Source organism: Chiloscyllium plagiosum, unplaced genomic scaffold, assembly GCF_037043375.1.
Source record: "Chiloscyllium plagiosum isolate Xiang-an unplaced genomic scaffold, Cpla_swu_hap1 HiC_scaffold_44, whole genome shotgun sequence".
NCBI classification, from domain to species: domain Eukaryota; kingdom Metazoa; phylum Chordata; class Chondrichthyes; order Orectolobiformes; family Hemiscylliidae; genus Chiloscyllium; species Chiloscyllium plagiosum.
Window position 1 is genome coordinate 16,401,775 of NW_028270182.1, and position 16,863 is coordinate 16,418,637.

At 42.5% G+C, this 16,863-nt stretch overlaps 1 protein-coding gene across 2 annotated transcripts; it reads right to left on the minus strand.

The window, feature by feature from the left end:
• Positions 1-269: 269 nt before the first annotated feature.
• LOC148137326 (putative G protein-coupled receptor 139) lies at positions 270-15,718 on the minus strand. 2 transcript variants are annotated; one of them, XM_087982929.1, is made up of 3 exons: positions 15,622-15,718; positions 10,873-11,450; positions 270-608 (listed from the first exon to the last, which is right to left on the minus strand). In XM_087982929.1, the coding sequence occupies exons 1-3, from the start codon at positions 15,716-15,718 to the stop codon at positions 270-272; spliced, it is 1,014 nt and encodes a 337-aa protein (XP_087839055.1). The 2 variants fall into 2 exon arrangements, with proteins under 2 accessions (XP_087839055.1, XP_087839056.1); XM_087982930.1 differs by lacking the exon at positions 270-608 and having other exon boundaries at positions 10,558-11,450.
• Positions 15,719-16,863: the final 1,145 nt, after the last annotated feature.

Sequence of the window (16,863 nt, forward strand, 5' to 3'; positions counted from 1 at the left end):
ATTTCCCACATATATTTAAGGCTGAGTTGGAGAAGTTATGGATGACTCAGGAATTCAAGGATAACAGAGAAAAGGCAGAAAGGTGGGCATGAGGAATGTTGGATCAGCCATGAACTTATTGAATGGTGCAGCAAGTTTGAGGGGCCGAATGGCCTACTCCTATTTCGAATGGTCTAGTATGAATTCATTAATGAAGATTTTAGAAAGGGGCAAAACATAATTGAAGGTTTTCTTCAGAGCATTCTGTGGGGCGGGACACAACCGTTTTTTCAAGAAAGTGTTGGCCTCAGCCATTGACACAACCTGACGATCATTGCCAGGGGATACTTGACTCCATTCCTCAGTTCCTCCTTGAACTTCCTCTGAGTAATTACATAAATAAAGGTGTTTGTGCAGCAACTCAGGAGTTGCAACATTGAGCCAATTTCTGGGACAAAGGTAGGCAGAGAAATAGGATATCCCAAGTAATCCAAGCGTCTCCATATGGAAGAGATGATGAAGACGGCCCATTGCAACATGAAATTTCCCGAGATAACAAACAGCAAAATCATGGATTTCCTTCGGTTTTCCATCTCCTGATCTTTGGGGTTCTCACCTTGACCCTGACACTGAAGATTGGAACTGGGATAAGGTGAGGGGAGGAGAAATGGGGAAACTGGTGAAATCCACATTGATGCCATGGGGTTGGAGGGTCCCGAGGCAGAATATGAATTGTTCTTCCTCCAGGCGTTGGGTGGTGAGGGAATGGCGATATAGGGGGCCCAGGACTTGCATGTCCTTGGCAGACTGGGAGGGGGAGTTGAAATGTTGGGCCACGGGATGGTGGGTTTGATTGGTGCCGGTGTCCTGGAGATGTTCCCTAAAGCGCTCTGCGAGGAGGCGTCCAGTCTTCTCAATGTAGAGGAGACCGCATTGGGAGCAACGGATACAATAAGTGACATTGGTGGATGTGCAGATGAAACTTTGATGGATGTGGAAGACTCCTTTGGGGCCTTGGATGGAGGTGAGGGGGAAGGTGTGTGCGCAGGTTTTACAATTCCACCTCCATTGGACCCCTTCACCAATGTCCAATGTACCTGGATACCACGTGCTGGTCTGTTACCCACCCTCGACATCTTTACTTCCAATATTGACCGCCTCAACCTCTCAAAATGCGCAGCCCTCCAATTAGTATTGTAATTCTGATATGTACCAGCAGGCCTCCCAGTCCTCCAAGGACGCCTCTTAGTGACCACCCTTCCAAGCCATTGCCAGACATATTGTCAATAGTTTGGATAGTCTGGATTTCCTGTGTGATGTGTTTAGGGAGGTCAGTGATGTTAGTGGGTTCATCAGGGATGGAGGTGCAGCACTCTGCCCCAACAGTAGCACAGGTGTCACCCTCCTTGGCTAGCAGGAAGTCCAGGGCCAAATGATTCTGGAGGGCCACAGTCCTAACCGAAAGTAGTTCCGCATTACACGGATGGCCCACAGGTCGGCGATGTTCCGGAAATGCAATTGCCACGGATCCTGAAATAATTGAGCACGCAGCATTTGATTCTTCACTCAGCCCGGAAGGCTGAATTGTTTGCCCTCACTCAGACTTGCATTTTGGCGGAGGGGAAATCGGCCGATATTTGTACGGACTCTGGCTAGGCTTTCGGTATTGTCCATGACTACAACACGTTATGGGAGCACAGGGGATTTTTAACCTCCACGGGGCAACCCATTAGTAACGCTGTTTTTGTGTATAATCTTTTGCAGGCCTCATAGTGATCATCCAGCCTAGCGGTGATCAAATGTTCAGCTTGCACTGGTGACAGGGTCTCCAAGGGCAACACGCAAGCAGGCAGCCTTACACCCCGCTTTCCTGGTCCCATTGGGCTCACAGCAACACCTGATCACAAAAAGGATAAGGACGGGTACGCCAGATGTAGGAGAGATACGACACTTACTGGGGCACATCCCTGTAGAGGAATACAGACTATGGTATTAGATGGGGTGCTCCCTAGACGTTCTATTGTTTACAACTAGACTTTATAGAACTTGCCAGATTACAATGTTATAAGTATTGGGTGGTAATAGTAGATGCCTTCAGCAGATGGATTGAGGCCATCCCAACAAAGGACAACATGACTACAACGGTGGTAAAAAAAACTACTGAGGGAAATAATTCCCCACGATGGACTCCCGGAGACCATTAGCTCAGACAATGGGCCACACTCCGTGGCTAAAATTAACCAGGGGATTTACAGGGAATTAGCGATAAACAACAATTCCACTGTAACCCCCACCCAAACGCAGCTGGGGTGGTGGAATGGGCAAATCGTACCCAAAAAGAAAGCTGGCAAAGCTAAAACAGGAAACAGGCCTAGGTTGGCCCTGTTCCACATGAGAGTTACCCCTTCGAGCAAAACCGGTCAGTCTCCTGCTGAGGTGGTTTATGGGAAGCCTGTGAAGACCCCATGAGGACCTGGGATCGACCCCTCCCTGAAAGACTTGAAATGAACACCCTGGGAGAGGAGGTGGGGGCATACCTGCAGGGGCTAACCAAATCTCTCCAAAGTTTGCATTTGCAGGTACGCCAGGCTTACCGAGAGCGCGGTGATTTGCCTGAAGGGGACTACCCTGCTGCTGATAAAGGACTGGGAATGAAAGAAGCTGGGACCAAGATGGAGAGGACTGTTCCAGGTGCTGCTGACCACCCCCACGGCTGTGAAGGTAAAAGAGTAGCCTTGATGGGTACACAGAACCGACTGCCAAAGAGTCAGCCTGGAAACCAACACCGATTAAGGACAAAGATATTTTCCATACTTGTGACATTGGGGACTTTGGGAAATGGAGCCTTGAGAACAGATGGATTTCAAACTGACACCCCCAAACATAATAGCTTTTCGGACCTGGCCTTCCAGACAGCCCATGTAATGGGGAGAGACACCCACTGCTGGGTATGTCCCCAGACACCACCCATTCGGGGGGCAATCCCTTTGTGGCCCATACCTTTTCACTGACACAAATTGGCTGAATGGCTACTGCGTCACAGCTTTTCCAGTGATCCTGCTAACACCGATAACGCACGGGAATTACAGTTGGAAGGGTATAATCTGACCTCATTCAGGGACTGGTATCACCACCTTAATTACAACCAACCGCATAGGCCCCCCTCCCTTGTAGGTCTCAACAGCACCATCGACTACACCATTTGTTTCAGGAGGGAAGGGAAGCCTTCTAAAGGTACTTATGTGTGAACAAGTGAACACTCTTCTGCCACCCCCTGGGTCGAACCTATTCAGAATTTAACAGAATATCGGCACTTTGTATTTGATTGGTCTGCCAGCCACAAGAGAACATCAGGCTACCTCTGGAATAACCCTACTCCCAGGGTGTGTGTGTGTGTGTGTGTGTGTGTGCACGTGCATGTCTGTGTGTGGGTGTCTGTGTGTGACTGTGTGTGTGTCTGTGTGTCTGTATGTGTCTGAGTGTGGGTCTGTGTGTGGGTGTCTGTGTGTGTGTCTGTCTGTGTGTGTGTATCTGTGTGTGGTCTGTGTGTGGGTGTGTGTGTCTGTGTGTGTGTCTGTGTCTGTGTGTGTGTATCTGTGTGTGTCTGTGTGTGTGTGGTCTGTGTGTGTGGGTGTGTGTGTCTGTGTGTGTGTGGTCTGTGTGTGTGGGTGTGTGTGTCTGTGTGTGTGTGGTCTGTGTGTGTGGGTGTGTATCTGTGTGTCTGTGTGTGTGGTCTGTGTGTGGGTGTGTGTGTGTGGTCTGTGTGTGTGGGTGTGTATCTGTGTGTCTGTGTGTGGGTGTCTGTGTGTGTGTCTGTGTGTCTGTATGTGTCTGTGTGTGTGTCTGTGTGTGGGTGTCTGTGTGTGTGTCTGTCTGTGTGTGTGTATCTGTGTGTGGTCTGTGTGTGGGTGTGTGTGTCTGTGTGTGTGCCTGTGTCTGTGTGTGTGTATCTGTGTGTGGTTTGTGTGTGTGGTCTGTGTGTGGGTGTGTGTGTCTGTGTGTGTGTGGTCTGTGTGTGTGGGTGTGTGTGTCTGTGTGTGTGTGGTCTGTGTGTGTGGGTGTGTATCTGTGTGTCTGTGTGTGGGTGTCTGTGTGTGTGTATCTGTGTGTCTGTGTGTGTGGTCTGTGTGTGGGTGTATGTGTGTGTGGTCTGTGTGTGTGGGTGTGTATCTGTGTGTCTGTGTGTGGGTGTCTGTGTGTGTGTATCTGTGTGTCTGTGTGTGTGTGGTCTGTGTGTGGGTGTGTGTGTGTGTGTGGTCTGTGTGTGTGGGTGTGTATCTGTGTGTCTGTGTGTGTGTGGTCTGTGTGTGGGTGTGTGTGTGTGTATCTGTGTGTCTGTGTGTGTGTGTGTGGTCTGTGTGTGGGTGTGTGTGTCTGTGTGTGTGGTCTGTGTGTGTGGGTGTGTATCTGTGTGTCTGTGTGTGTGTGGTCTGTGTGTGGGTGTGTGTGTGTGTGTGGTCTGTGTGTGTGGGTGTGTATCTGTGTGTCTGTGTGTGTGTGGTCTGTGTGTGGGTGTGTGTGTGTGTATCTGTGTGTCTGTGTGTGTGTGTGTGGTCTGTGTGTGGGTGTGTGTGTCTGTGTGTGTGGTCCGTTTGTGTGGGTGTGTATCTGTGTGTCTGTGTGTGTCTGTGTGTGTGGTCTGTGTGTGGGTGTGTGTGTGTGTGTGGTCTGTGTGTGTGTGGTCTGTGTGTGGGTGTGTGTGTGTGTGTGTGTGTGTGTCTGTGTCTGTGTGTGTGTGTGTGTCTGTGTGTGTCTGTGTGTGTGGGTGTGTCTGTGTGTGTCTGTGTGTGTCTGTGTGTGTGTGTGTGTCTGTGTGTGTCTGTGTGTGTCTGTGTGTCTGTGTGTGTCTGTGTTTTGGGGGCGGTGCTTACCTTGACTGCTTACAATGGCACATACTTTATTTGCGGGTTAAAAGTCTACCTCTGGAGGCTTCCCTCCAATTGGAAGGGTTTTGTGTGACATGTGGTATGTAGTACCCTGCATTCTGACCTTGCCCTCACTCCTGAGACCCAGACGGTCACTTGCCGGGTTCCTCACCTGGGTGGGAATGTTCTCTCCCTCGACGGGAATCTATTTGCATGACAAAGAACTTAGTCAGCTCAGGACCGTATGGGAAAGGGTCGCCAATGATATGGCTAGTGCCTTAACTGAAACTAATGCAGAACTACTTGCAGTTTGGACTGTGGCCCTCCAGAATCATTTTTCCCTGGACTTCCTGCTAGCTAAGGAGGGCGGCACCTGTGCTACTGTTGGGGCAGAGTGCTGCACTTACATCCCTGATGAACCCACTAACATCACTGACCTCCCTAAACACATCACACAGGAAATCCAGACTGTCCAAACTATTGACAATATGTCTAGTAATGGTCATCAGGAGGCGTCCTTGGAGGACTGGGAGGCCTGCTGGTACATATCGGAATTACAATACTAATTGTAATCGTCTGCATTCTAGTGCTCTGGTACTTATGGCCACTGTTGTCCGAATGTTTTCGTTATAGACTCTGACGGGACCTGGTTGATCATCGAATGATCAGTAGGAGGGAATGAGACAGTTAGAAAGCCACAAAGGGATCAGTTCCATCTTTTACTTGTTTCTCATGGCATACTAGGGACTCAAAGGCTAAGCATTCCATTGCTAAGAGGACTCAGTGCAGTATCAATTGCATGTCTGCCCTCTTACAAATTGAGACAGGACATTTCAGTCAGGGATCTGGCTGACTCTCAGAGAACTGATTCCTCAGGAGCCATAACTTGCAGCCTCAGGCAAAGGTATTTGTTCTCCCTGGACAAGACTGATAGCCTTGGCCATAACCCTATTAACTGCCTCCTGCTCCCATTATTTTGGTTCTTTTCCCTATTAACATAGGCATGTGAATCCCCCATTGAGAACAAGCAAAGCCCTTCTGTTGTAATCTCTTCCCATCAAAGCACAATTATGAAGAATACGATAACCAGTCCCTGTAATCCATCCACTCATTATCACAGGACATCGACAATCACTGGGCATTGTAAAATAATAATTGCCTGTCTTCAACAATGCAACAACAGTCGACCATGTGACTTATAGACTTTTTGATTCCGATAAAAAATACTATCTTTGTGTGTAGAGCAGAGATTCATGGAGAAGGGTCACCACAAGTAGACACACAACTACTTTTGGGGACATTGAGAATCTCTCACTGGCTCTCCGATAATAAAGCATCTACCGTTGTACAGAAACTTGTGTCATCCGGATTTGTGGAACAAAATATCCATCAACAGAATGCCTTGGGATTGTCTGTGACCTAATATGCCAAGATCATTTCTGGCCCCTTCTTGCTCTCCTAATTCCCTGCAAGAGTTTTTTCCAGCTTTCTTTATATTCCTCATGGCCCCTGTCTGATTTTAGCTTCCTAATCCTCAGGTGTGCTTCTGTTTTCCCTTTGACTAAATTCACAGCAAACCACATGATCCAAGGGTCCCTTAATCTTACCATCCTTGATCTTCCTCCTTACTGGAACATGTTGGTCTTAAACTCTGAACAGCAGGTGTTTAAAGAACTCCCACATTCAAATGTATACTGGCCTGATCACAGCTCCTCCCAATTAATACTCCCTAACTCCCAACTAATATTGACATAATTTTCCCTTCATCCAATTTAGTGACATGCCTCAAGGTCCTGACTTATCCTTGTTCCTAGCCATCTGAAATGTAAGGAGTTCACTGTTTCCAGAATGCTCTCCCACAGAAAGGTTAGTCACATGGACAGGCTCATTAGCCAGTACCAAGCCCAGTATGGCCCCTCCTCTAGTTGGACCATCCACATACTGTCTGTACAATCTGAGAGCTGGCTCTGAGGAAGCTGGACCAGGGTCAGGTTACCGTTCAGCTGGAAATAAACGGTGACTTGGTGATGGGATACCGGCCTCGGGGGATTTAATTCACCATGGACCTGGGCTCGAATTCTGCCTCAGCAAATGGTGGCATGGGAATTCAATAAAAATCTAACAATCGTTTGAAAACCGTGTTGGGATCACTAACTTTCGGGAAGGAACCTGCCCTCCTTACCTGGTCTGGCCTACATGTGGCCCCCACCCCAAAGCAATGTGGACCCCCGGGGTAACTAGGGAGAGGCAGGAAATGACAGCCTCATCCCAGAAATGATGTTTTTCAAAATGAAGTCTGAGGGCACCCGTGAGCCTGAGGTGCAGGAGGGTTTGGAGTGTTCTCCTAAGGAACAGTGCTGCCCTGCTGAGCAGGCTCTGATCATTGTAACCCCAAATAAATCCCAAGGGAAACACAGGGGAAGTGACACAGGGTTACACACTGACAGACATGAGAAGGAACATCGACGTTGACATGCACAGAACCACCACTCCCCCCCCCACCCTCCCTCCCCCACCCACCGAGGAGTCATATCTGGTGTCAGGCAATTTCCAGGCTCCAAAGTAACTCAGCTCTCCTTTTGTTGTCCCAGTGTGGTTTTCCATAAGCAGCAGACATCACAACGTTCAATGTTGCTCCGTGACTGGGATCACAGCACCTGGGCCATTCATTCATTTGGGAGGGTGCCCCCCACTGAGGTTGTAAAAATGTTCATAGTTCCCAGTCTTCCAGCTACCTCGACACTTATCATCAGGTCCTTTCCCAATTGTAAAGACCCAAAATATCTCCTTCAGAGACGAGCAGAGACCTGGGGAATTTAAAACACCTGAGGCAGCAACAAGTATCAATTGGTTCATTTTGGTCAGAGGATTACAAAGGGACAATATAATAAAGAGCAGACAATTCTAAAGGGGTTACAGGAGAAGCAGGGCTTGAGCAGTTTGTACATTTGTCATTAAAGGTGGAAGAGAGAGTGCAGCAAATGTACATCAGGCTGATATCAGGGAGGGCAGGGCTGCTGTATGAGGAGAGATTGGTACAACTGGGCCTCGGTACAACAGCATTTAGAAGGATGGGAGGCAAAGAGTCAGTCATGGTGTTGTTGGAAACCCAAGGCTTTATTACCAGGGGCATGTGAGAAACAGGGAGGTATCAGACACAGTATCTCCTGGCACAGAGTGTAGTGCCTGGTTTTTACTGCAATGGAGACTTGAGCACAAAGAATTGAGGGATGGGCATTGCTCTTCAGGCAGAAGGTTTAATTAAGTTCTCAAATAATGAGGCATCCGAACAGAAACGTTGAAAAAATCCTGCTCCCCATGATGGCAGGTTCACACACACATAAACACAGAATGGAAACCACAGGGGAAAGAAGCAATGGAGACATAAGACAAAATGATCCTCCAGCTAATCATTTGTATCAGGATGCACTGCCTCAGATAATGGTGGAGGGAAATTCAACTGAGACATCTGGGAGAGAATGGGATCATTAACTGACACGATGGAGTGTCACTAAGTGAATTGTTCTTTCTCAGAGCCAGCACAGACACAACATTTGAATGGCCTCCTTCTGTGCTGCAACAATTCAGCGAGTCTTGTTATGGATCAGATCAAACCCTCTATAAACATATCACGGAGATAGCCTGGACCTTAACCTTTCTCTTAAAGATATGTGTAAGGTGCTGCATTTCAGATGTGATTCACTTGGTCAAAAACCCAGGCTTTCAGGAAAACACATTTTATTATTACACCACAGTTAAAATACAAAGAAATACAAGAAAAAAATTACACAATTTTAGCTTCACTGAAATACTTAACAAAATAAAATATTGTTTAACGACTACTCCCCAACAGTTCCAATATAGCAGCATCCCATATAAACACACCCTTCGCAAAGGCCAATTCAGCACACAGAGATTTCTTTCACTTGCTGTCTCCTTAGACTAGGAGAAGGAACACCAACAGAATGAATCCAGCAGTAGAGAGAGAACTACAGCTTTTTCCAGCAACAGAAAAGAAAGATGTATGATAGCAGCTTCAAATCCAAAAAAATCCGTCTTCTACTTGTGAAAGTAAAAAGCAAAAACCCTGGATATGTGTGAGCCTGGCTCCACCCACTCATGCTTTCTTTGTCTACATTTAATCCTGTGTCTGTCAAAACATTCATTTTACTGTTCGAATCCAAATTTCCAGCACTTGGCACATAGCCTTGCGTTCTTTGACATTGTAGGGGCATATCATAAGACCATAAGACCATAAGACATAGGAGCGGAAGTAAGGCCATTCGGCCCATCGAGTCCACTCCGCCATTCAATCATGGCTGATGGGCATTTCAACTCCACTTCCCCGCATTCTCCCCGTAGCCCTTAATTCCTTGTGACATCAAGAATTTATCAATTTCTGCCTTGAAGACATTTAGCGTCCCAGCCTCCACTGCACTCTGTGGCAATGAATTCCACAGGCCCACCACTCTCTGGCTGAAGAAATGTCTCCGCATTTCTGTTCTGAATTTATCCCCTCTAATTCTAAGGCTGTGTCCACAGGTCCTAGTCTCCTCACCTAACGGAAACAATTTCTAGCGTCCACCCTCTCCAAGCCATGTATTATCTTGTAAGTTTCTATTAGATCTCCCCTTAATCTTCTAAACTCCAATGAATACAATCCCAGGATCCTCAGCCGTTCCTCATATGTTAGACCTACCATTCCAGGGATCATATCTAAACACATCTTAAATATTATCTGGGTTTCTGTGTTCAGAGAACATACATGCAGCGAGTTTCAGACTCCCACCACCCACTGGATGAAACGCGTTTACTCACATTTCGTGTAAACCTCCTGCTCATTAACTTAAATCAACGTCATCGGTCATTGATCCCTCTTTCAAGGAGAAAATGTTTTTTTTCTGACTACTCTATCTATGCCCCTCATAATTTGACACATATCAGTGATATCCCCTATCAATCTCCACTGCTCTCCGGAAAAAAAACAGTCTGTCCAAATCTACCTTTGAACTGAAACTCTCCAGCCCAGGCAACATCCCAGTAACTGCCTTCTCCGCCTTCTCTCGTACCATCACAGCCCTTTTAAAATGTGGATTCTAGAACTGCACATCTTACATGAGCTAAGATCGAATCAGTGTTTAAGATTGTTCCACCATCACCTCTCTGCGATTAAATTCTAAGTCTGGACTAATAAAGGCAAGTACTCCACATGCCTTTGCAAACACTTTATCCACCCGACTGACACCTTAAGGAATTAAGGATGGTGCACATCAATGTCCCTCTGATCTGCTGTGCTTCCAAGGATCTGATACTATGCTCGTGATTTAAGAGAAAGAGGGTGTGTCGTGTTATTATTTGTCTCATTGAAGTGGGCCATGAGACTGAAAAGGTTGGGAAACATTCACCTTGATTCTATGTTGTTCCCGTCCATCTGTTCATCCTGTATTCCCTCGCCTTGTTTGTCCTGTCCAAGTACATCACATCACATTGATCCCGACTGAATTCCATTGGACACAGTCTGACCTTCTGACCAGGGGTCTACATCCTCCAATAATGTAAAGCTCTTCTCCTCATGCTTCATCACTCCAGTGAATAAAACAGGAACAGTCACGGTTACAACACTGATCTGAACTTCAAATTGTTTTTAAAAAGTAATTGGACCAATAATCTAACAAAATGGTGTATTAACGTTGAACGTTGGCTTGAAGTTTCATCACATTACCTTAACCAACCTTGTGAAAGGATACATTATTCCATTTTTCATCTCTTCCCTGAATTTCCTCTGGGTAACTGCATAAATAAAGGTGTTTGTGCAGCAACTCAGGAGCTGGAGCATGAAGCCAATCTCTCTTACAAATGTTGGCAGAGGAACTGGGTATCCCAAGTAATCAAAGCGTTTCAGTATGGAATAAGCAATGAACACCACCCACAACATGATGAAATTTCCAGATATAATAAATAACATAATCATGGATTTCCTCCGACTCCCCATCTCTGGGTCACTGACACTGTCCCCAGTCGTCTGAGCCCGGAGTCTCCTGCGAGCTCTGTTGGCTAATATAATGTTTCTGACAGTCAATGTGTTTAACAGTAGAATCAAAATAAATGGAATGAATGGTGTTATGCTGTAATGCATTAATTCAACAATGGCCCAGACAACTGAAGTAAATACATTTTGAGGCACTTTACAAAACCATGGACTATTAGAAAGCCAATATCGCTTGTAATACATGAAATACCAGAAAATGTTCTTCAAACCACTCAGCACAGTCACTGTTCCTAAAACCACACCCGCTGTTTTCTTGGTGCAATGTTTATTTCTCAGCTTTTGGCAACATATGGCCACAAACCGATCAAAGGTGAACGTGACCGTGAACCAGACAGAGCAGTCTGTGGCTGCATAAAGCAGAACAGCGTGGATGTTGCACACGTGGAGAGTATGCACAAAAAGAAACTCCTCCCGATATGTGATAGGAATTTGTCGTAGTATCAGATCGAAGATAATGACCAGTAGATCCGCCACTGCCATAGCCACCAGGTAATGAGTGACACATTTGGAAAGGCCACACATCCCCCGAACCAGGATCATAATTGTAATCAGATTAACTTGAAAGAAGAGGAACAAATGTAATAATTTATTGCTCAGGTATAGAGCAGAAATGATCTTTTTCCTTTATTTCCAGTAAAATATTAAAGCAAATTATTAATGAGTATACAATGTTTTTGCAAAACTAAACCACAAATCTACCACAAATTTGCATTTTATAATTCCATTCAGAAAGGATTCTAACTATTTTACCTGTCAGGCAATGGAAATAGCGTGTAGTCAAAATCATTGGAAACGCTGAAGTCTAAAACACAAAGGTGTCTGTGACAATATAAACTTCACAACTTTGAAAACTGTTCATAGATTGAAAGAACAAATAAACTGTTAAATATGGAGAGGAGCAATGATGTCTCTCGAATAAAGTGTTTCTTGAGACAAAAGGGACAATGAGAAGCTGTTGTAAAAGCAGTTACATGTGAGTTACACATCCCTGGGTAGAAGGGGTTACAAATACCAAAGGGGAGATAATACCTGCTTGAGAATTTGCTGCCTCGTGACAAAAGGACAATTATGACCTGCCGGCAGTGGTAAAGTTCTGAAGTAAAGAGTGTAATTGTAGGAAAATGTATGTTTTAAGCAGCTAACCCTGAATGAAACAAGGAACAAAGGAGTTACTTTTGTTGAGAAGGCAAAGTATAGACTTGAGATGGCCGAAAATATAATCTATATTTGGGATGAAAAAACCTATTGAATCATCAATAATGTACAGCACAAACGTGAAAGACAGAAAATTGTGCGAGAATCCAACAGCAGAACAACTCAGTTGCAGAACTTCAATTAATAACACGGTACAGGGATCGAATCCTGGACACTTCCAGAGACAGACCACTGTTGGTTGAAATCCAAAGCGGGTAGTAACTAAGTTGGGTTGCATGGATTATACTTGGTTACTTGAGGGATCTTAATAAAGTTGAAATTATTGTTTCAGTACTGATTGTCTCAGAGATTCCTTATTAAATGGCCAAATTAAAGGGAAATTATGTTGAGTTTAGCCACAATACATGGATCAGTGAAACGGGGTTGAAACAAGCAAAAGTTTAAGTAAATACAAAATTTGCAATCTGAAGCCAAATTTACCAACACATGCAGAAATACTGTAACAGAAATGAGCGATTCAGACATTTAGATATTTTGCTCCATTCAAGTAGGTCATTGATAACTTTTATTAATTGTCATTAACTTTTCTTTAACTCCAATCTCATTCAATCCTTAGAGGGAAAACTCTCAATAGCGATTAAGAAAGAAATAAAGAGGAAAAGAGAATGAATGAAAAACAGTGAGAAAGGAGGAAAGAAAGAGAGAAAAAAGAAAAAGAGAGAAAAAGTAAGAGTGAGAAAAAAGAAAGAAAAAATAATGAGAGAAAAAAGAACGAGAGGAAAAAGAAAGAAAACAAAGAAAGAGTGAGAAAAAAGAGAAAAAGAGAAAAAAGAGAGAAAAAAGAAAGAGTGAAAAAGTGAAAAAAGAAAGAGAAAAAGAAAAAGAGAAAAAGAAAGAGAGAAAAAAGAAAAAGAGAGAAAAAGTAAGAGTGAGAAAAAAGTAAGAGAGTGAAAAAAGAAAGAAAAAAGAATGAGAAAAAAGAACGAGATGAAAACGAAAGAAAACAAAGGAAGATTGAGAAAAAAGAGAAAAAAGAGAAAGAAAAAAGAGAGAAAAAAGAAAGCGAGAAAAAGTGAAAAAAGAAAGAGAAAAAGAAAGAGAGAAAAAAGAATGAGAGAGAAAAAAGAAAGAGTTAAAAAGAGAGAGAGAAAAGAAAGATAGAAAAAAGAGAGAGCGAGTAAAGAGAGAAAAACAAAGAGAGAGAAAAGAGAGAGACAAGTGAAAGAGAGAAAAAAGAAAGAGAGAGAAAAAAGAAAGAGAGTGAAAAGAGAGAGAGAAAAGAAAGATAGAAAAAAGAGAGAGCGAGTAAAGAGAGAAAAATAAAGAGAGAGAAAAGAGAGAGACAAGTGAAAGAGAGAAAAAAGAGAGATAAAAGAAAGAGAGAGAAAAAAGAGAGGGAAATGAGAGAGAGAGAAAAGAGAGAGAAAAGAAAGAGATAAAAAAGAGAGAGAAAGATAGAGAGAAAAAAGGAAAGAGAAAGAGAGAGAAAAAAGAAAGAGAAAAAGAGAGAAAAAGAAAGTGATGAAAAATAAAGACAGAAAACAATGAAAGACAGAAAAATGAAAGTGAGAAAACAATAAAAGAGACAGAGAAAAAGAAAGAGAGAAAAAATAAAGAGAGAGAAAAAAGATAGAGAAAAGAAAGATAAAGAGAGAAAAAAAAGAAAGATAAAGAGAGAGAAGACAAAGAGAGAGAGAGAAAAGAGTGAAGACAAAGAAAGAGAGAAAAAGAAACAGAGAAACAGAGAGAAAAAGGAGAGATAAAAATAAAGAGAGAAAAAAGAAAGAGAGAAAGAGGGAAGGAGAAAGAGAGGAAAAATAAAGAGAGAAAACAATGAAAGACAGAAAAAAGAAAGAGAGAAGAGAGAAAAAATAAAGAGACAGAGAAAAAGAAAGAGAAAGAGAGAGTGAGTAGAGAAAGAGAGAGAAAGAGAGAAAAAAAGAAAGATAACAAAGAAAGAGAGAGAAAAAGAAAGTGAGACAAAAGAGGAAAAAGGAAGAGAGAAAAAAGAAAGGGAGAAAATGAAAGAGTGAAAAAAGAGAGAAAACAAAGAAAGAGAGAAAAAGAAAGAGAAAAAAGAGAGAAAACAAAGGAAGAGAAAAAAGAAAAGAAAGAGAGAACAAGGAGAGAAAAAGAGAGAACAAAGAGAGAAAAAGAGAGAAAACAAAGAAACAGTGAAAACAAAGAAAGAGAGAAAAAAATTAGGAGAGAGAGAAAAAGGAAGAGAAAGAGAGAAAAAAGAAAGAGAAAGAGAGAGAAGAGAAAAAGAGAGAAAAAAGGAAGAGAAAAAGAGAGAAAACAAAGAAAGAGAAAAATAATAAGCGAGAAAAGAAAGAAATAGAGAAAAAAGAGAAAAAGAAAGCCAGAAAAAAGAGAGCTAAAATGAAAGAGTGGAAAAAAAGAGAGACAACAAAGAAAGAGAGAAAAAAGAAAGAGAAAGTGGAAAAAGAAAGAGAGAAAAAAAGAGAGAGAAAAAGAATGCAAAAGACAGAGAAAAGACAAAGAAAAAGAGAGAAGAGAAAACAGAGAGAAAAAAGAAAGAAGAAATAGAGAAAAAATGAAAAGAAAGAGAGAGAAAAAATGGAAAGAGGAAAGGAGAAAAAAGAAAGAGAAAAAGAGAGAAAGAGAGAAAGAGAGAGAAAAATGAAAGAAAAAGAGAGAGAAAAAGGAAGAGAAAGAGAGAAAAAGAGAGAAAAGAAAGAGAGAAAAGAAAGAAATAGAGAAAAAAGAGAGAAAAAAGAAAGCCAGAAAAAAGAGAGTGAAAATGAAAGAGTGAAAAAAAGAGAGACAACAAAGAAAGAGAGAGAAAAATGAAAGAGAAAGTGGTAAAAGAAAGAGAGAAAAAAGAGAGAAAAATGGGAGAGAGAAAAAGAATGCAAAAGAGAGAGAAAAGAAAGAGAAAAAGGAGAGAAAACAAAGAAAGAGAAAAATAGAAAGAGAGAAAAGAAAGAAATAGAGAAAAAAGAGTGAAAAAGAAAGCTAGAAAAAAGAGAGCGAAAATTAAAGAGTGAAGAAAAGAGAGAACACAAAGAAAGAGAAAGAAAAAAGAAAGAGAAAGAGGAAAAAGAGAAAAAATAAAGAGAGAGAAAAAAGAGAGAGAAAATGAATGCAAAGGAGAGAGAACAGAAAGAGAAAGAGAGAGAGAAGAGAAAACAGAGAAAAAAGAAAGAAAAAGAGAGAAAAAAGGAAAAGAAAAAGAGAGAATGAATGGAAAGAGGAAACGAGAGAGAAAAAAGAAAGAGAAAGCGAGAGAAAAAAGAACGAAAAAGAGAGAGATAAAGAAAGAGAGAGAGAAAAAAGAGAGAAAAGAGAGAGAAAAAAGAAAGAAAAAAGAAAGAGAGAAAAAAGAAAGAAAAAAGAAAGAGAGGTAGAGAGAAACGGTAGATGGATAGACTATTTATTGTTTTGCCTCATGATGTTAATGAATTCTTATAGAAAAATGGAATTCGTCTTGATGTCTACTCACTGCAGAAACGTAAGGAAGATCAAAAAAGAATGTAACACAGAATTTACAATGCTGCGCGTGATGAAATTGCATTTTTTTTGGAATTTCATCTACAGGATGCAACTTACCCGGGACACCAACAGCAGCTAAGACCGGGTAGTAAATCCTCTGTATATCAGTGATCACCCACAGAATCTTCAGCTTTACCATAAAGCTAAGAGACATGTTTTCCCATTTGAAAATAATGGTAATTTGGATAATTGTTGACAAGGATTACCCAGTTCTCTCTTTGAGAGATTGAGAAAACTTCCATTATTTATAAGGGGAAGAATTAATCAGATCAGAAAACCAATTCCCAAGTTACTGAGCTTAATTACAGCCACTAACGAAAGTAATGAAATCAACAACTATTGTAAGGGGAATTTGTACATGAGCGGGCGTGTCCTGACAAGTTAACCCTATCCCTGCTCGACAACCCCAAGCGTTTGTCCAAATCAGCATATTAATAGAATAGTCCATATCCAACAATTCTAATAAAGGTATCTTCTGAAACAAATCAGCGGTGGGAAATAAGAATGAACATTGCACAGAATGTTAATAGAGGAGTTTAGTTGTCAGTACATAGACTGATTCAGTGTTGGCATCATTCAATGGGGACGTTCAATGAGGCTACAGTCACTGATTTCCCCACGAGCAATGTCCTGGAGCCCTTGACTAGAAACTTAACTGAATGAGCCACACAAATCCAACGGTTTTTTTCATATCTTCTGGGATGAAGGTGTCTTTGGGCGTGGAAGCATTAATTTCCTGTCCCTAGTTATTCTACAGAAGGTGTGAATGAGCTGCCTTCCTAATTACTGCACTTCACGTGCTGCAGGGAGATGGACACTACCAACAGCAAGTCAGAAGCTTGGAAAACTGCACTAAGTAATTCAGGTCCCGACTCCCCAAAGCTTCTCTAACATCTGCAAAGTAAACGTCAGGACTGTGATGGAATCCTCCCCACTTGTCTGAATGGGTGCAGCTCCAACAGCACTCAGGGAAGCTTGACACCATCCAGGGAAAAGCAGCCAACTTGATTGGTACCACATCGTCACCCACCCAGACCCTCCACCACCGGCTGTGTGTACCATCTATAGGATACACAGTTTAATGTTTAACATATTTATAATTAAAATAATGGGTGGACATTAAAACAGAGATGAGGATTTATTTTCTCTCCGATGCTTGTGAGGCTTTGGAAGTTGATACAGAATTAAATGAACAATGGAGCGAAAAGATGAAGGTACCAAAACAGACTCGAATGTCTAAAGGTGCGTAAGTCTGTGAAACAGAACAGTGGCACAAGATGGAACATATACCCTTTAGAG